The 21,221-nt window shown below is 45.8% G+C and overlaps 1 protein-coding gene across 4 annotated transcripts in view; it reads right to left on the reverse strand.

Annotated features, from left to right (window-relative positions):
- Window positions 1-21,221, reverse strand: part of PHB (prohibitin) — a 72,864-nt gene that overhangs the window by 44,443 nt on the left and 7,200 nt on the right. For 3 of the 4 annotated variants that reach the window (XM_029573248.1, XM_029573247.1, XM_029573250.1), the window contains exons 2-3: window positions 10,037-10,149; window positions 982-1,143 (exon numbers count right to left, since the gene is read on the reverse strand). In XM_029573248.1, coding sequence (XP_029429108.1) covers window positions 982-1,143; window positions 10,037-10,124 — 250 coding nt within the window. In that variant the 5' untranslated portion in view covers window positions 10,125-10,149. Of the gene's footprint in view, window positions 1-981; window positions 1,144-10,036; window positions 10,150-13,325; window positions 13,347-21,221 lie in introns of all 4 variants that reach the window. The other variant, XM_029573249.1, reaches the window with a different exon arrangement.

A 21,221-nucleotide genomic window follows, 5' to 3' on the forward strand; every position in this document is an offset into this window, starting at 1 on the left:
ATGGAATCTCCAGGGGAAAAAAAAAACAAAAAACAGATGCGCGGACACTTCTGGAAGGAAAGAGATATTGCTAGGGTTACATCCTAGGCTAACTTCATGAAGCAAAGGATTATTTTGCTCTGAGCTTCTGTACGTTGATACAATACTTAAGCAATCAACCTAATAATTGAAGGTTGACCGACGTGCCGCAAATGCGCAGTAGAGACCAGCTCTACCGCGCATGTGCGGGCGAGCACATCGGTCTCAGCCAGTGTCAGAAAAAAAAAACATGGCGGCGTCGAGCGGCAGCGGGTGGCCAGTAGCGAGGGAGGGAGGAGAGAGAGAGAGGGAGGGACGACTGAGTGGGAGGGAGGGAGGAGTGGGTGAGTGTGTGGGGAGAGGGAGAATGAGGGAGAGGTGAGAGACAGGGATGTGAGTAAGTGGAAGGGGGAGAGGGAGAATGAGAGACAGGGATGTGAGTAAGTGGAAGGGTAAGAAGTTGTGGAGCAGAGAAAAAGGGAGTGGAGGAGGGCTGAGGGGGAGGGGATGGGATTGAGAGAGATGGGAGTGACTGAGGGAAGGGGAGGGAGGTGAGAGTGAGGGGAAGGAGGCAGTGGGAGACAGAGGGTGAGTAAGACTGAGTGGAGGAAAGGGGAGGAGTGAACGAGGGGAAGGGGGAGAGAGGGAGAAAAAGTGTAGAAGGGTGCTGTGTTAGAAAATGGACTGAAAAAAAAATGTAATGTAGCCCGTTTTAACGGGCTTAACGGCTTGTTTGGTAATAAAAGGAAGAATAAAGGAATTATAATGTAATAGGCTTAACACAGAGAGGCCGCAAAGCATGTAACAAAAAATCATCAACCTCCAAAACTCAAGCATGTCTCTCTGCAGCAGGTGCTATCGTTGCTCCCCTTCAGTAGTGCAGTCTCTGCTCCCACTCACAACAGCAATGAATCACCACCTCTCTCAGCAGACAGCATCACTGTTTTGCAGACAAGAGCTCACCTTTGCTGCCTGTGATGACCGGAACGTTGCGGGGACGGGAGCGGCAATCAAAGATGATAGGTTTCTGCACCCAGGGGATGAGAAAATGAGTTCCCTCATCAACCACCAAGTCTTGAACGCCACGAAAACGATCGAAGATAACAGCTCTGTGACCAGCATCCACTATTAAAGCAAGAAAGCCACATACAAACAAGGGGAAGACAGCACGTGCCACATACAGACAAGAGGTAGGGAGAGAAAGACAATGTCCGATTACAGAAGGTAAACACTCCAAGAGGAATAATTAGTTCCCAAATATCTTCTTGCTCTCCCCTCCATCCCAAGACCTCCACGATCTTTGTACTCGCTCTACCTCTCCTAGCCCATCTTCTGGCTCTCTCCATCCATACTCCTTTCTTATCCCAGCCTCCCTGATAAATCCAGGCCCCATCCATCACAGATACTTCTCTGCTTGCTTTCCCTTTTCCACCAACAATCCCCTGCCTATTCTCCCACATGACACCACCCTGTTCAATTTATAGCATTATTCAAAATCTGTACTGTCCCTTAAATTATTTGCTGAATCCTATTACCTACAACAACAAAAATTCTTAAAAACTAGTGCTTTGAGATTTATTTCATTCCTCTGGAGACAGAAATTGTCCCAAAAAATAACTTAAAATAGAAAAACTTAAAGGATTTCTATTATGATATAGAGGTGTTTGGTGGATTCTCAGGGGCAACAGTGATGGTATCTCCTACGGGGAGGAGCCCCGTAAGGAACTGAAGCACCGGGCTAGACTCAGATGCACAAACATAGAGAATGTATCTTTTATTATACGGCTAGTGTGGTCCACCAGAGGTGGCAGTAGAGAGTAGATTAGATAGCAACAGTCTGTGATCCTTGGCGTAGGAGACCCGCCCCACAATGGTGGTGTAAGGCCCTGATGCAGATGTCCAGTAAGGCACTGTGGGAGAGAGAGACTGACAGATGTTATAACACACTCCCTGGTAGCTGAGTAGATAGAGTTCCCAATGAGCAGTAGAGAGAGGATAGGTATTAACAGTCTGTAATCCTCGGCAGAAGAGACCCGTTCCACAATGGTGGTGTAGGGCCCGATGCAGATGGACAGCGAGGAGCTGTAGATGGACAGACTGGGAGAAGTTGTACTCACTCTCTGTAGCTGATAGGTAGTGTTCCAGCAGGTTGAAGAATTGGTAGCAGGCACCAGGACAGAGACACAGGCCCTCGAGGAGCGAGTACCTGTAAGAGGATAGGCACCTGTAAATAAGCAAAGGGCCCCCGAGGAGCAGGTACCTAGGTTAGTAGAACCCCGGAGGGTGAAGGTGGCTTCCAGCAGAGTAGAAGCGGCAGAGCAGCTTCAGAACAGAGCGAATCCAATCTGTTGCTAACTCGGCGAGAGTCAGCAAATGGGCAACCTTTTGAATGCGGAAGCAGTGATGTCACTCAAGGGGAGACGTCCCCGAGGTTTGCGCCAACACTGCTACAAGACGTGAGGTGTGCGCGCGCCCTAGGAGGCCTCAGGTGAACATGGTGGGATGCCGCGCCAGAGCTGCTCCGGGGAAGCCGGAGGGTGCGGCAAGGAGACGCTACGGACGCCATTCTCCTGAGGCTGGTGGAGAAGGCTGAAATAGAGGTGAGGCATGTTGGGCGAAGTCGTCTGAGACTGACGGACGCAACAATTTCAGATCCCTTTCTTGCAGAATTGCCATGGTTAGAATTATTTTCCTGTATCCTCACAACCAAGGGTTTGCGTTCTAATCGCCTAATCCAGAGGTGAGCAAATGGGGGGGGGGGGGGGATTTACTACTCTTCAGTTTGTCAATCAGGCCTACCACATCTTCTAGGTTCACCGTGATTTGATTCAGTCCATCTGAATCATTGCCCATGAAAACCTTCTCCATTACGGGTACCTCCCCAACATCGAAACACCGAAACAAAGAAATCATTTAATCTTTCCGTGATGGCCTTATCTTCTCTAAGTGCCCCTTTAACCCCTCGATCATCTAACGGTCCAACTGACTCCCTTACAGGCTTTCTGCTTCGGATATATTTAAAAAAGTTTTTACTGTGAGTTTTTGCCTCTACAGCCAACTTCTTTTCAAATTCTCTCTTAGCCTGTCTTATCAATGTCTTACATTTAACTTGCCAATGTTTTATGCTTTATCCTATTTTCTTCGTTGGATCCTTCTTCCAATTTTTTGGGATGAAGATCTTTTAGCTAAAAAAGCTTCTTTTACCTCCCCTTTTAACCATGCCGGTAATCGTTTTGCCTTCTTTCCACCTTTCTTAATGTGTGGGATACATCTGGACTGTGCTTCTAGGATGGTATTTTTTTTAACAATGACCACTCCTCTTGCACACTTTTTACCTTTGTAGCTGCTCCTTTCAGTTTTTTTCTAACTATTTTTCACATTTTATCAAAGTTTCCCTTTTGAAAATTTAGCACGAGAGCCATGGATTTGCTTGCTGTCCCCCTTCCAGTCATTAATTCAAATTTGATCATATTATGATCACTATTGCCAAGCAGCCCCACCACCATTAGCTCTCTCACCAAGTCCTGTGCCTCACTGAGAATTAAATCTAAAATTGCTCCCTCTCTCGTCGGTTCCTGAACCAATTGCTCCATAAAGCTATCATTTATTCCATCCAGGAACATTATCTCTCTAGCGTGTCCCGATGATACATTTACCCAGTCAATATTGAGGTAATTGAAGTCTCCCATTATTACCGCACTACCAATTTGGTTAGCTTCCCTAATTTCTCTTAGCATTTCACTGTCAGTCTCACCATCTTAACCAGGTGGACGGTAGTATACCCCTATCACTATAGTCTTCCCCGACACACAAGGGATTTCTACCCATAAGGATTCAATTGTACATTTAGTCTCATGTAGTATGTTTATCCTGTTGGACTCTATGCCATCCCGGACATAAAGCGCCACACCGCCTCCCGGGTGCTCCTCTCTGTCATTGCGATATAATTTGTACCCCAGTATAGCACTGTCCCATTGGTTGTCCTCCTTCCACCATGTCTCTGTGATGCCAATTAAGTCTATGTCATCATTCACTGCTAATCAATATCCCTCTCCGCTTGTGATGAGAAATCCAAATATGAATATATTCCAAAAATTCCGTGCTCTCATCTACAAAAACAGTTCTGAATGAACTGTCCTATTTTTATTTTCAATCAATTTTAATAAAATGTATTGAAGAAAGAGGTAAGTTTCATATTACTGGTGCATGCCTCCACGGCCTTGCGCCCTTGTTGTAGTATAATCATTAACTTGCCTCCTTCCTCCTTTTGTCCTTTTTATTTGTTTTATAAATAATTTTGATGTGATATCTATTTCAAAAATTTTTTTTTTAAAAAACAATTATAATCCCCACTTTGACAGGATAATACAACTTATATTTTTTTTCTTTTGCTTTCAATATCGTTTTAACTTTCATTGAATAGCTAAATTCCTTTATCCCTATGCTCGTGAAAGGTTATATTTCAATCTCCATTTGTCTATACGCCATCGACTTTAAATATCCCCGAAGGGGTTTTATGAACGCCAAGTTCTTATATGTTAGACTGCCACTGTCCAAATAAAACTGTTAAAGACTATAAGTCTTTAACAGTTTCTTTAACCTCTTCTTCAATACATTTATTAAAATTGATTGAAAATAAAAATAGGGACAGTTCATTCAGAACTTTTTTGTAGATGAGAGCACGGAATTTTGGGAATACAATCATTCACTGCTATACATTCTAATTCTCCCATCTTACTTCTTAGACTTCTGGCATTAGCATACAACATTTCAAAGTTTGTTTTTTTGTTTGTATTTTCATTCTGCTTTTTAATTGATAGGGATAAGTTAGAATTTTTTAGCTCAGGTGAGGTTTTAGTTAGAGGCACTTGAACTACTTTTCTTATTGGAACTTCACTGTCGGGATGCCCTAATTCTAATGCATCATTAGTATCCTTTAAAGATACCTCTCTCCGAACCATGTGCTGCTGAGCGACTGTCGGCTTTCCCCTTTGTTCTAATTTAAAAGCTGCTCTCTCTCCTTTTTAAAGGTTAGCGCCAGCAGTCTGGTTCCACCCTGGTTAAGGTGGAGCCCATCCCTTCGGAAGAGACTCCCCCTTCCCCAAAAGGTTCCCCAGTTCCTAACAAAACTGAATCCCTCTTCCTTGCACCATCGTCTCATCCACGCATTGAGACTCCGGAGCTCTGCCTGCCTCTGGTGACCTGCGCATGGAACAGGAGGTTCTGGATTTAAGCTTTCTACCTAAGAGCCTAAATTTGGCTTCCAGAACCTCCCTCCCACATTTTCTTAGGTCGTTGGTGCCCACGTGTACCATGACAGCCGGCTCCTCCCCAGCACTGTCTAAAATCCTATCTAGGTGATTGCGTGAGGTCCGCCACCTTCGCACCAGGTAGGCATGTTACCAGGCGATCCTCACGCCCACCAGCCACCCAGCTGGTGGGCGTGAGGATCGCCCACCAGCTGGGTGGGCGATCCTCACGCCCACTCTATGCAAAAGACTGGGAAGCCCTCCTCTTGCTGCTGGACTGCTGCCTTCATCTCAATTTTGTTCAGTTCCTAGTTAAGTTTTAGGTTGCTATGGGAGTAGGAATGTGTCTAACGTCCTTTAAATGTATTAGTGAATTCACTATATGTCTGGTAGTGCCCTACAGGGGAGTGATCAAACGCTCAAAGTTTTTGTTGTTGGGTTGTTTTGTTTTTGTGTGAAAGTGGCAGTTAATCAATCGCTCATGATTCCAACCAATACAGAACACTGAGTGCAGACAAAAGAATTAACATTCACTAAACTGAGAGACCTGCTAGCACACTTACCAGTACTCCAACAAATAGAAGGAACAACACTCTGCAACGTCTGCACCTAAAGAGTGAATCAAAGGCAAAAATCAGCAGCTGAGGGCAGGTCGGGGATTGGCCTGCCTTCCTTAGAGGAAAGGAAATTATCACGCAAGTAGTCATTTTTTCTTCCTCTGCACTCAGGCAGGCCAGTCCCCACAAGTGGGTTGTACCAAAGCTACTCCTGAATAGGGCGGGAGGCTGCTCACGGTCCACAACACCGCACATGCAAAGCCTTGGCCCTGCAGAGCCCAAACGTCCAAGCAGAAAAGCATGGGAAGGTATGTAAGGAAGTCCACATCATTACCCGGGAAAATTCAGCCAGAGATGATAATCAAGGCTCTGCCCACAGTAGCACCTGAGCCTTAGTGGAATGGGCTCTAAGTCGCTTAGAGAAAGGAATCTCAGCAATCACATAGGCGGCCATGATGACGTCCTTTTTCCAACGGTCTACAGTTGCCTATTTCCCTTGTTTACCTCCACCATGGAGTGGCGACCCCCTATTTCCTGCTCCCGGGGGTGGGTCCGCACACCTTCATTGGAAGGCTCGGGGGGGGGGGCTTCACTTCCTGAGCCTGTGTCCCATCTGGGCTACCTGGGACGAAAGGACTGAGACCTACCCCAACACAAAGGTTGAGCTCTCTGAAAAGTCACTCTTCTGTAGGGTCAAAAACATTCGAAACATGGTGTCTGTTTCATATCTTCTGGTAACTGAGGGTGGGACTCACTCCAATTATTGGCCACATTTTTTTTTTTACAGTTTGCTCGCAAACAAGAACGAACATTCAAAGGGCAATTTCGTAAGGTTAGACTTTGAAATTACATCATCAGACCAACTTCTAAACCACGGCTGATGCCTGGCTGCCATTACTGAAGCCAGCCTTCTAGCCGAAGTGCACAACAAATCGCAGCCCACATCTGCCAAAAAAGCGGCTGCTGGTTTCATTGCTGTCCTGAAATCCACACCAGATTCATCGACCTCCTGAGAGAGAAGAAAACAAGAGCGAGGCACCAGGAAACAACAAGAAGCTATCTGCAATCTCATTGCTTAAGGATGGCCTCAGTTCTTCTATCGTATGCATCCTTCAAGGCCACTCTCCTATCTATGGGAAAGTAACGGCACACACAAGCGCATCCACTTACAAACAACGCGATCCCCCTTTAAACTTGGCTTCTGGGGCGCCCCATTCAAGATCAATCAATTCTTGAATGGCCTCCGTAACAGAGAAGAAATGGTTTTATGCAAAGAAATAAAAATGGGATCTTTCTTTGGCTCAGACATGGATTCAGCCCCCTGGTGTACCCAGCATCTTCAAAGTCTGGAAAATCAGAGCCGGTAACTCATCTCTATGAAAGAAACACAACATAGTTCTATAGGCTCCAATCCGAGGAATTTCCCCATCCTCCAGGGAGATGGGTCGGCCTTATCATCCCTGCCATTTCGGCCCCTATCGGGGAGAAGTGCAGCAGGTCTAGGCATACTCAGACGCTTAGCCGCAGCCTGTGATCCTGAACTGATAAGATTGGCCCAGGGCAGAGGACTGCACCTGAGGTCCATATCAAAACCTGGGGGGGGGGGGGGGCAGGCATTGGTCCTGCACCCACTGAACTTCCTTCCTCCACTGAGTAAACAGTTAGGGAAGCCCCAAAAATCAGGCGACACCTCTGACAGCTCTTTTTTCCATTCCTACATCAAGCTAGGAGGAAGCAGGCTTAGTAAAAATCAGATGGAAGCAATTCTCCCTGAGCTTCCAAGCAGCTCTGACACAAGTTAGAGAGAACGCCAAACTGAGATGCCCGAATATGGCCAGCAGCACAAAGGGCAAGGCACTTACGCTTCTTTTCTACTCGCATATCAGGTTGTCAGTATGCTCTAACAGGCATCTGATAACAGTGCGCCCAGCTGTGATAGCGCTGCAAAATAATAGATGCCCAAAATTTATGTGCCAAAAATTAGGCGCTCAGTGTTCAGATAAGCGCACAAAACTGAGCTCCCACCAGGACGCGCAGTGCATCTAAATAAGTGCGTGCATAACTAAGCACCCAGGCAGGCGCCCAACTAGGTGCACAAACTGGAAGCACTGCTGGACTCACAGCCAGGTGCACAAGCACAAACCGAGGTAACTGAAGAAAAAACGTGTGGAAATGCTGCCGCAGCCTACCACGCAACAAACTCAAGCCTGAGAGCGGGGCCTAGCCAAAAAGGCTGCTCAACCCGCCAAGCTGCCCATGTCCCCTAAGCTGCTTTGGAGACAGGAACGAACGTCAGACTGGTGCTCCGAGCAAGTAGACGGGAGGGGAGAGCCCTACTAACTCCCCTTCTCTCTTCCTTTTTTAATTATCTGAGCTCAGCCCATCTGACGGAGTACAAGGTCGGTCTCCAGCTGCAGAGGAGAGGGGGCAAGGACCTTCACCACTGCTCTCAGCTTCCTGGGCCCGCTTGCCTTTCAGCTGTGTTTTTGTTTGTTTTTGTTTTTTTACAGCTAAGTCCACGCCGGCGGAAAACCAGCTACCGTACCAAGGCACTCATCTGAGGGAGGGATCCAAGGATATCACCTCAGGAATTCTCAACTGAAGGAAGAACCATAAGTATTCACCACAAGAGCAGGGCGAATAATTTTCCTTCTTTTCTCCTTTAAAGTTTTTAAGCAATCCCCAGTAGGGAGATGCACATCCACCATCTGCTGGAGATGGAGAATACTGGCAGGCTGTTGTCAATGCAGGGGTATATATATACACCTTGATATCAGCTTTGCTCTGTCTCCATCTGCTGGTAGAAGTGCATAACCCACTGGTCTGGAGCCACCTGTCCATATGCTGAGAAAGCAGGAGATATGGCAAAGTGTGATGCAGGTAAGGGGCACAGTAATCATGACTCAGTTTGCTCTTAGCTCATCTGTGCAGACAATAAGCAGAGTACTGTCAAAGTCCAACAAGTTAAAGGAAACACTAAGGCTTACATATGTCTAAGCTAGGGCTGTTTTTCTGAGAAAAATATTTGCAGGTATTTAATTACACTCTACAGATTTATCAATGAATCCTACAGAGATCTTGCAAGCAATATTTTTATCCATAGGAGGCATCCTCTAGGGATGACCACAGATTTCACCCCTTCAAAGGAAGATATTTCTTTACCCAAAGCAGCTTAAGCTATAGAACATTTTACCAACACTAAACTTTTAAAGTTAACTGGGCAAGTGTTAGAGGAAAACAGGGGTCAGGGCATATGGGGGAACTGTGCACAGTAGTTTTAAATTCTGCAGACTATTTGTTCAGGTAACACAAACTAATCACTCTGAGTAGTAATTTATAATGCAACACACAGAAAAAACAAATTTCTCAAAGATGCAGAATTTTTGATTGTTCAGCATTTTCCATCATAAGGCCTCTCTCCCGCAGACTCAATAACCCTCCCCAGCTTACCCCCCCCCCCCCCCCCCCAGGCTTGATTTCTGCTCCCTCACATCAATCCCTCCATTCGTCCACTACAACCCATCAACCCCTCCCCAAAATTGACCCCCTACCCATCCTTACCCCCCACCCCCACCAGGGGCACCACCCACATTCTCTCTCCTCCTGCCCTCCAGGAAGTCCCTCAAGGTCTGAACCCCTCTCTCTGCTCTCCTCCGGTTTCCTCCCCAGCTTTCTGTCTGCCCCAACTCTCTCCCACCTTCCCAAGTTCGCTGTCTCCCTCACCCTTTCACGCTCCACTGGACCGCCACTGCTCCCTCCTTTGTTCAGGCCACACAGGCCAACGCTGACATTGCAGGTCCATCTCTTCCAGCCTGCATGGGCCAATGCTGTGCTGACTCTCCTACCTCTCTTCTGATCCGTGTACATGAGCCCCCCGCTCCTCCTTTCTCACTTCCAGCTGACACAGATACTATTCTTTCCTCTCTTGTAGCCTGCGCAAGCCTTCACTGCCATTGCTGCTGCTGCTTCTTAAACCCCGCGGCCTAATTCTGTGGGGCAAATGCAGAATTACCCCCAGGATATCAGACTTTTTTTGATAAAAGGAGGAATTGTTTTTCACCAACACAAAACTGGCTACAAATGTATTGTATTTTTTTTGCCTTCCCTTTGATTACCACAGGGAGCTGTTAGGAAACCAGAAGGATGGCCTTGAGGGACCTCCCAACAAGCTAACAGGCTAGGGCAGCCCATCTCCTTCCTCTTGCTTCTCACCATTGTACAGTGCGGAGTTGAGGATTCCTCCCGCCACAGCCAGTCCCAGGCCGAGTTTGCCAATAGTTTCAAACAGTCTGGCTGCCATTTGTCAGTCTCTGTGTGCGTCTCACCTGCAGAATCCAAACAAACATTCAAGATCAGGTGGTCATGCTGACACCAATCTCCCATATTAATGGTGTTGCAGTGAAAAGCCCTATACAAATAAACGACTGAGAAACTTAAAGTTCTAAAGTTTATTATAATAAATCGAAGGCATTCAACCAATCCTATAGCTTGGAAAGCTATTACCTGGTATCTTGGATCAGATTTGTTGCAGAGTGGACTTGCAGGTGACTCATTCCATTGCAAGAAGCAACAGGTTTTCCTCCAGGTAATTTATAAAGCACCTGCGAATACTACATTTATAGGTACTTTGTATCATATTGTGGAAAGTACCTCTATTATACTCGTCCGGCACCCTTTGAACTCTTCTGAGGCTATAACTAATGTTTGTATCACAGGCCCTGCTCTCTGAGGCAGCCTTCCTGCCGTTATTAGAGCAGAGGGTGATCGCTCTCACTTTAGGAAGAACTTAAAGACATTTCTCTTTTCTCTACAGACTTCCCAAACTAAGTATTGCTCGATCTTGTTAAGCTATATATTTTTTCCCCTGAGAGATGTATAGCAATACTGCTTTTTAGTTGTTTTGGCATGCTTTGTGTTTTGTGTTGTTTAAGGTTTTATTCTTTACTGTTTATGTTGACTGTAATCCACTGGGATTGATGCATCAGCGGAATAGAAATTACGGAAATAAATAACCCTGCATTCACAACTGATATAATTACCAGGAGGATGGAGAAATGCCAGGAAAACTCCACCCCCCCCCCCCCCCCCACCAGAAAGCCATAAGGTTACCTCCCCACTCTCATCTAACCCAGCCAGCCATCACATCAACCTGTCTCCAAGACTACCCCCATGCTACATGTGCTAACTGTCTGGTTGCTAACACTGCCACTGTACCCCACTAGAAGATGTGAATGAGCACTGTGGGTTGTTTTGGATTTAAAAAAAAGACAATGGCACTTCCATTTCCAGTGGTATGGTCTGCAGGCCTCCGAACCAGACAGAAGAACTGGACAGAGATCTAGCTGAAGGCATCCAAAAGGTGGGAAGGAAGAGTGAATGTTGCCTGTTGGAGATTTGAATCTACCGGATGTGGACTGGAGTATCCCTGCTGCAGAATCTGTAAGTAGAGAGATTGTGGATGTCCTCCAAAATATTCTGCTTAGATAAATGGTAATAGAACCCATGAGGGGAGAAGCGATATTAGACCTGGTGCTCTCATATGGAGGTAGCATCTCTAATGTCTGGGAAGGTGCCCACCTAAGTACATCAGATGGACTAGTTTGATTTAGCAGCCAAGGCGGAGTGAAAAGTACACAAAGAACATAGTCCTAGATTCAAAATCACAAACTCTGTTGAAATGGGGGGTGGAGTACCTTGAGGGAGGAACTAGAAGACTGGGTGAAAATGAGTGAAGTGGAACAACGTGAAGCAAATTACAAAGGAACATAATAAAGACAACAAATCTTTATGTAAGAAAAGTGAATAAAACTGAGGAAAAGAAAACCAGATATGGTTCTCCAAAGAGGTGGCTGAACAAATAAAGGCAAAAAGATTATCATTCAAAAAATACAAAGAAACTCAACCAGAGGAACACAGAGGAGAATATCTGGTGAAGCTGAAAGAGAAAAGGAAAAATCAGGATGGCAAAAGCTTGAGTGGAAGAAAGGACTGCCAAAGAGGTAAAGAGATGAGAAAATATTTTTCAGATATATATATTTTTCAGATATATATCAAAGAAGAAAAACTATTGTAAGACTGAAAGGCGACAAGGGTCATTGTGTAGAGAAAGATAAGGAAAGATCACAAATACTTCAGCTCAGTGTTCACCAAAGATGACCTTGGAAGATGAGAGTCTGGGACTGGAGTAGATAAAACCCCATTTACAGAAGAAAGTATTTGGATGGAACTAAAAAAACTTAAAGTGGACAAGACTATGGGGCCTGATGAGATACTAAGGGAGCTCAGAGAGGTTCTGATGGCGCCACTGAAAGGCTTGCTCAATAAATACTTAGAAACGGGAGTGGTGCCACAAGACTGGAAGAGGGTGATGGTGTTCCCACATCACAAAAGTGGGAGAAGAGGCTGGAAAATTAATGGAAATGCTGCTGAAGGAAAGGATAATCCACTATCTACAATCCAATGGTCTGAAGGATCTGACGCTACATGGTCTACCAAAGAACATTGTGTCAAACAAATATGATCAATTTTTTTTGATTGAGCAACTAGAGAATTGGATCAAGAAAAAGCATTTGTGATTTATCTGTATTTCAGCAAAGCTTTCAATACTACCCATACAGAAGGCTTATGAACAAAATAAAAAAGCCTGGGAGTGGGTCCAAAGGTGGTAGAATGGATTACAAACTGTGACAGTGAGTGGTGGTAAATAGAACTTATTCTGAGGAGAGGAGAGTGATAAGTGGAGGGCCTCAATGATCAGTTCTGGGGAGTTTTGTTCAATATCTTTGTAAGCAACATAGCAGAAGGGTTAGAAGGAAAGGTTTGTCTTTTTGTGGATGACACTAAGATCTGCAACAGAGTGGACACGCCTGAAGTAGTGGAGAGAATGAAAAGTGATCTAAGAAAGCCCAAGGAGCAGTCAAAGGTTTGGCAGCTGGGATTCAATTCCAAGAAATGCAGAGTCCTGCATCTGGGGTGCAGAAATTCAAAGGCGCTATTCATGATGGGGGGGCTAGAAACTGATGTGCAGGGACTGAAAAAGAGACCTCGGGATGATAGGGTCGGATGATCTGAAAGCAGCAAAGCAGTATAAGGAAGTGGCTAAGGCCAGAAGAATGCTGGGCTGCCTCAAAAGAGGCATAACCAGCAGGAAAGGAGGCAATATTGCCCCGTACAGGTCATTGGTGAGGCCTGTGGAATACTCTACAGCAGAGCTTTCCAAACTTTTCATGTTGGTGACACACTTTTTAGACAAACATAATTTCGGGACACAGTAATTCAGTCTACTAGCAAACCAGAGGTTAAAGGTTAAACGAACAAAATGTATTTCGACAATTTATGTATGTTTCCTTAAATATATACATAATAAAATGTTTCACGACACAACCTATCTTGTGAAAATCTTTCATTTATATTAAAAATATATAATATTCCAAGATTAATATTATTGTTATAATTTATGAGTAACAATAATAAAACAAAGTTATTGTGTTATTCAATTTACCTCTTTAATGAGATATATGAGCTTGATGGGATGAACACAGATTTGAATATTTGGTGTTAATAAGAAAGTCCAAAGGGTCTTCTGCGTAATTTTAAAAAGCTGGCCAGTTTCACACTATAAAATTATTTGATAGCCTCATTCAACTAATTCTATATGGCTATGAGAGTGAAGACTGGAATTTATAGGAAGGGACAGAATGTCAATATAAATCCTGCACCTCCAGTTCTGTAACTCTGTGCATCCACTGAAATTCCCCCAAACAATGGAGCTTGAATGTTTCCCTTACATCTCATCATACTAAAAGATGTTTTCAAATTCTGGTGTCACCTCACAGTAACAGCAGCACAAACACCTTCCACTGCCAGGCACATTATGAACGAAAATAAAACCTCGCAAAAAAAAAAAAGACACTCAAAATCTATACTGCAATCCCATCATAACATAACAGTAATAACACCAAGGACTCTAACAACAATAACCCTACCTGTGAAAAAAGCAAGGGTAAATATTATACTGGGTCCTAGAATACCAATACACCACCTACTGAGGAAACAATTGCTAGATCCCTATGCTAGCGAATTTCTCATCATGGTCACACACACAGAGCAGAGACAGACCCTCACCAAATACAGAATACAAAATAAAGGAGCACAAATTAGACAAAAACTGAAATGGAAACCCCAAGAAGCCAGACTCTGTGTATTAATAATGGAAAAACAGAACCATTATTCCTCATAAAACAAATAAAATCAAGAAACATAAAGCATCAGTTATAATAGTAAAACCATACTAATAAAAGAATATTTTAAAACTAATGATAAATAGAATTTCTATTCATTAAAATCATATACATTTTTTACAATTTCCTAAACACCAATAAAATATTTCAAAACAGCACATATATCAAATAACACCCAATAATTAAAACTAATAAGGATTTTAAAAAGCCCCTGCTGTCCATACGTGGGAGCTCTTGATTTCCAGTCACCCTGATATTGTCAAGGATTAGGTGGTTATCCTCTCTCTCTCACACATACTCACATTTCCATTCTCTCTCACACATATACTGTCACATACATACACACACATTCATGCTCTTATACCCACCATAACCTCTCGTTCTCACAGACACTGACACACTCTCAAGCTCTAAGACACTCTCTCTCCCTCCACACACACACCCCCACACAAACTCTTACTCCCCTGGATTTTCTCATACATACTCTGTCTGGCTTCCTCACATACACACAAACACACACACCCAGGCAAGCTCCCAGTCATTCTCACACACTGAAACTGACCCCCAGGCAGGCTTCCATTCAATTTCACACCACTCCCTCAGGCATGCACACATTCATTCTCACACACACAGACCCCCAGGCAGGCACCAATTCATTCTCACACACACATACACCACACACAGGCCGGCACCTATTCTCACACATACAAACCCCAGGAAGACACCCATACATTCTCATACACAGACACACCCTCAGGCAGGCACACACTAAAGGCAAACCCCCTCTCTTTCTTTTGCCAGCAACCTCGGAGCCTCTCTCATTCCTCTGCTGCCACTGTCACTGCTGCCGCATGGCTATTGGGGAGGCGCTGATTGCTGCTATTGGTACTGAAGCCCATTCTGCTGCCTCCTCTGTGCAGGACCCGTGGGTTTCCACTTCCTCCATGTTGATCTCGTACATTGTGAAATCAGCATAGAGAAAGTGCTATTCTTGCACATTACCAAAGATTACATGTGCCAATCAGTAAAAAGTAATTTATTTCTTTTTTTTTTTACCTTTGCTGTCTGATCTTAGTTTTCTAATCGGTTGGTCACAGGCTTTTTTGTTCCACCTCCCCTTTCTTATTTTTTTGCCAATTCCTTTCATATTGTCTTTTTTTCTATTTCTTTTCTCTCCATCTATCTTCTTCCCTCAAACATTCAGTCAGGTTCTCATTCTCACATACTTTCTCTCTCTCACACACTCACAGGCTCTCTCTCATACAATCATTCATACAGTCTCTCTCTTGCACATGCTGTCTGACTCTCACACACCCAGGCTCTCTCTCACACCCACATGTTGTCTTGCTCAAGCACAGGCTCTCACTGTCACATGCTCTCTCTCATACAATCATTCATACACACAGGCTCTCACTGTCACATGCTGTCTCTCTCTCTCACACACACACACACACAGGCTCTCTCACATGCTGTCTCACATGCTGTCTCTGCAAACATTCAGGTCCTCACTCCCACACACAATCTCTCAACTCACCTCATACATGCACACAATCGCTCAACTCGGCTCACAGACGCACACAATCGCTCAACTCGGCTCACTCACGCACTCTACGGGCCCTCAGCCGCTCTCTTACCTCTGGGCCTCCTCTTCACGGGTCGCTGCAGGATGGGCTCTGCAGCGGCCCTGATCTTCTCGGGCCGATCGCGGCGGCGACCCTGCTACCGGGCCTCCTCCTCTTCTCTCCCCGCTGCTGCTCCTCTTCTGGACGCGGCTGACGCTCCTCCCCCTTTCTGCCCGTGCGGCTCCGGCAACATTTTTCTTCCGGGGCTGCATGGGCAGGAAGGAGGAGGAGCACCTGCACGTCTCGACGTGACCTTTTTCTTCTTCGGGCCGTGGTGAGGTGAGCTCCACCACGGCCTTGCCGATCTTCCTGTCAGCGATATTTTACTGCTCAGCCGCCAGTGGGATGAGCTCCACTGGCGGCTGCATTGGCTCCCACTTGCCGGTGTGTCACGTGCACCGGGCTTGCGCGACACACCGGCACACCTCAGGCGACACACCAAAGTGTCGCGACACACACTTTGGAAAGCTCTGCTGTACAGTAAAAAAAAAAAAAAAAGGGATAGAGACAGAACTGAAAGTGGTCCAAAGAAAGGCAACCAAAATGGTGTGTGGCCTGCATCAAAAGCCATATGAGATGAGACTGAAGGATCTAAATATGTATACCCTGGAGGACAGAAGGGATAGGAGGATATGACACAGACATTTATATACCTAAAGGGTATAAATGATGCATGAGAATCAAGCCTTTTCCAATGGACAGAAGGCTGTAGGACTAGGGGTCATAATAAGAAGCTCCAAGGGGATAGACTCAGAAATGACCCCTCTGAGATCCAGGATGGGATGAAAGGAGCCCTCCTTCTTGGGCACAATGAAATAGATGGAATATCAACCCATATTGTCTTGAGACGCTGGCACTGGAACCACAACCCTCACACTGAGGAGCCTTCACAACGTACACTCCACTGCCTGACTGATGCTTTATATATCTTGATTTTGTCTGATATTAATGAGGAATGGTGATGTTTCTGTTTAATCATCGCTGCACTGCATATGGAGTTTGTCTTGTTATGGTTTCCAATTCAGTTTTTCATTGCGTTTTCTAGTTAAACTTTATTATCTCTTTATTCTATATTTGGTGAGGGTCTGTATGTTCTTGCATGTCTGACTGAGGTGAGGTATTGTGCAAGCGTGTATTTTCTGTGTAGGGATCTAACACAGCTTGGCTTTTTCTGTTATCCTAATATCAGGTGTAGTGGTGTTTTAGGGCCTGGTGTAATATTTGTAATGTTGCCTTTTCATGGGTAGGGATGTTACTGTTTGAGTGCTGGCAGTTAGTGCTGTTTTTGTATGGAAGGTTTACTGTATTGTAATTCAGTTTACTCAAAGCTTTCTCAAGGCTAATATGCTTTACAATAGTCCTAATACCATATGGCTGCAGATGTCGTTTTTGCAAAGTTTTCTGGATGGTGCCATAGCAATGCATGTAAATGCTGTAAATTATATTTTTACCTTAGAACATTGAATGTTCGTTTTCATTTAAAATTTATTATAAATGCATAATTTGTAATTGTTTGTTGGAAGGTAGGGCTAGGAGTCTGTGCAAGGCTGTAAGGTTTGCTTGTGACACCTAATACCCTTATACCAGCCCTGGCTGCACTGGCTCCACAAGAGAACGCAAGATTCCATATGGAGCTGTGCTAGTTTGGGTTAGTGGCTCTCCCCAGTCTTAGCCAGGATTTAATTTTCTCTTTTTTTTTATAAGGCCAGGGAACAGTATGAGTCACTTCTGGTCCCCCCCTTGCCTGGAGTAGGTAGGCAGAGCCTGAGGAACCATAAAAGCAGCCTGCAGTCAATGGGAATGCACTAGCATGGTGGGAGGGTTGTGGAGAAGTGGAGGCAAGCTACAGGAAGGAAGGGGATAAACCAGGAGGAAGTGCCAGTGCAGTGTTGGGGAGGCTTCTGAGGTGACTGTACTGAGCTCTGAGAGAAGCAGTTGGCTGTGGAACCAGAGAGTCTCCTAGAGCAGCGATGCTCAACCAGTGTATCGCCAAGCACCGGCAAGTGTGTTGCGGCTCCGGTGTCCCACTGCCCCAGTTGTACTTCCCTTCTCCCTTTTTCCTGCCCTCACTGGCCAATGGGAAGCCTCCTTCATTCCTCCTGCCCCCCACCCCCACCCCCACCACACACACACACAGGCCAATCGGAAGCCTCCTCCCTTCTACCTGCCAGTGGGAGTAGCAAGAAGGGAGGAAGCCTTTGATTGGCCAATGAGGCAGGAAGAAGGGGCATCGCAAAGCCCAGGGGGGTGGGGTGGGAGGAATGGCAGTGTCAAACACTGATGAAGCAAGGCCGCCATGGGAGCTCATCCCCGTGGCGGCGAAGAGGAGACCCAAACCCGACCAGCAAGGCCACCACAGGAGCTCATCCGCTTGGCAGCGAAGAGGAAACCAGACACTAACCAAGCAAGGACGCCACGGGAGCTCATTCCCATGGTGGTGAAAAAGAAGGCCCACCGGAGTAAAGCCACGGAGGAACTGGATAGGGATGTGAATCGTTTTTCAACGATTAAAATTATCGTCCGATAATGTTTATATCGTCTTAAATCGTTATAGAACACGATACAATAGAAATTCTAACGATTTATCGTTAAAAATCGTTAAATCGTGTTAGTGCGCACTAACTCGAGTTAGTGCGCACTAACACCCCGTTAGTGCGCACTAACTGAAAATGATACAAATAAACACTTTCCAGGTCACTGAAGGTCAGTTAGGAATGAATATGTGTTCCTATTGGCTGGCTGCCCTCTTATCTATTGATGTTACCAAGGTTACCACTGAGGTGATGGTTGGGGGGATGGGAAATGGAACTGGAAACTAACGAACACCAACAGAAAATGAAACAAAGTGTTCACACTTCCCAGGTCAGTAAAGGTCACTTAGGAATGAATATGTATGTATGTATTCCTATTGGCTGGCTGTGCTCTTATCTATTGATGTTACCAATATGGTTGGGGGGATGTGAAATGGAAACAGTTGGAAGCTTGACAAAAAAAGTAATGTAATGATCAGCACTCACGTGACTAGAACTTGTTTGTTTATTATTTTTGTTAGCAGGCACCTGAAATGCTAGTGCATGTTGAATTTGCCAATCACTGTGCATTTTAGAAAGGTGGTCCTGGCTGGAACTGTACACAGTTCAAATATATGTAATTGATTGTTGGTAAGTGTATTTTTTAAGTAGCCACACTGGCACCAGTATGTTTACTTTTCCTCCTACTTAACTCACTAGCTCAGCTTTGTAAGAAGGGCTTCTCTGCTTGTGTGTTGTTTTTGTTTGGTGTGAGGAGAGCAGAAACATCAGATCTTTATTCAATCTACTACAGTCATCTCTTACAGTGCCCTATCCCTATTAATACCAGGAGTGTTGTGATCTTCCTGCACACAGTGCCCTAACCCTGATACCAGTCTGAGACAGCTCCCTCCCTGCATTACTAGTGAGAGGCTGGCTTCACAGACAGGGGGGAGCTGCCTGACCCTCACTCCTGACTTCCCCCATGTCCCAGCTAGTGAATGGTGTGTGGGTGAGGGGGGGGGGAGGATGGTGAAGTCTGAGACAGCTCCCTCCCTGCATTACTAGTGAGAGGCTGGCTTCGCAGACAGGGGGGAGCTGCCTGACCCTCACTCCTGACTTCCCCCATGTCCCAGCTAGTGAATGGTGTGTGGGTGAGGGGGGGGGGGAGGATGGTGAAGTCTGAGACAGCTCCCTCCCTGCATTACTAGTGAGAGGCTGGCTTCACAGACAGGGGGGAGCTGCCTGACCCTCACTCCTGACTTCCCCCATGTCCCAGCTAGTGAATGGTGTGTGGGTGAGGGGGGGGGGAGGATGGTGAAGTCTGAGACAGCTCCCTCCCTGCATTACTAGTGAGAGGCTGGCTTCACAGACAGGGGGGAGCTGCCTGACCCTCACTCCTGACTTCCCCCATGTCCCAGCTAGTGAATGGTGTGTGGGTGAGGGGGGGGGGGGAGGATGGTGAAGTCTGAGACAGCTCCCTCCCTGCATTACTAGTGAGAGGCTGGCTTCACAGACAGGGGGGAGCTGCCTGTCCCTCACTCCTGACTTCCCCCATGTCCCAGCTAGTGAATGGTGTGTGGGTGAGGGGGGGGGTGGATGGTGAAGTCTGAGACAGCTCCCTCCCTGCATTACTAGTGAGAGGCTGGCTTCACAGACAGGGGGAGCTGCCTGACCCTCACTCCTCCGGGGGATTGTGATCTTCCTGCACACAGTGCCCTATCCCTGATACCAGGGGTGTTGTGATCTTCCTGCATGCAGTGCCCTATCCCTATTAATACCAGGAGTGTTGTGATCTTCCTGCATGCAGTGCCCTATCCCTATTAATACCAGGAGTGTTGTGATCTTCCTGCATGCAGTGCCCTATCCCTGATACCGGGATGTGTGCAAGAAGATCACAACACCCCCGGTATCAGGAATAGGGCACTGTGTGCAGGAAGATCACAACACCCCCAGTATCAGGAATAGGGCACTGTGTGCAGGAAGATCACAACACCCCTGGTATTAGGGATAGGGCACTGTGTGCAGGAAGATCACAACACTCCTGGTATTAATAGGGATAGGGCACTGTGTGCAGGAAGATCACAATACCCCTGGTATCAGGGTTAGGGCACAAGTTCTAGTCACATTGACTGATCACATTACTTGTTTTGTCAAGCTACCAACTGTTTCCATTTCCCATCCCCCATATACTGTCAGTAGGAAACTTGGTAACATGAATAAATAAGAGGGCAGCCAATAGGAATACATATTCATTCCTGAACTGACCTTAACTGACCTGAAAAGTGTCAAATTGTATCATTTTCAGTTAGTGCGCACTAACTCCCAGTTAGTGCGCACTAACTCCCGTTAGTGCGCAGTAACTCGAGTTAGTGCGCACTAATCGGAAAAAACGATTTTTAACGATTTTTTAACTAAAAAATCGTGCCTAAGGCGATTTTCTTGCCCTGCCACACGATTTCTATCGTTAAGACGATATGGAAAACGATTCACATCCCTAGAACTGGAGCCCATCCTTGCAGCGAAGGAAGAAGAGGTTTGGCTGTGAGAGCTTGTGTGTGGGGGTGTGAATGGGTCCCTGGGTGAGAGCTTGGGTGTGAATGGGTGCAAGAGCATTTGTGTGTGATTGAGAGCTTGTATGTAAGACAGCATGTGTGTGTGATTGAGAGAGAGACTGGTCAGGGAGGTGATGTATTTCTGTGTGATAGAAAGACTGGTCAGGAAGAGGACTAGTGTGTGTGTGTGTGTGTGTGTGTGACAGAGAGAGACCGAGACTGGTCGTGGGGTCTAATTGGGTGGGTGGGTGTGTGTGTGAGAGTGACTGGTTGTGGGCGCTAAGGAAAAGGACCGTGAGGACAGAGCTTCAGCAGCCCTTGCTGCTTCTGGTCAGTGCTATTGGCCTGGAAGGGAAAGGAGTAGGAGAGTTGCCGGAGAGGGTAAGTAAAGGTGGCTTTTTAAGATTATTTTTCTTGATTGCCATTTTAATTATTGGGTATTATGTGATGTCTACTGTTTTGAAATATTT

The sequence above is a fragment of the Rhinatrema bivittatum genome, chromosome 12 (genome assembly GCF_901001135.1).
Source record: "Rhinatrema bivittatum chromosome 12, aRhiBiv1.1, whole genome shotgun sequence".
In the NCBI taxonomy this organism is placed as follows: domain Eukaryota; kingdom Metazoa; phylum Chordata; class Amphibia; order Gymnophiona; family Rhinatrematidae; genus Rhinatrema; species Rhinatrema bivittatum.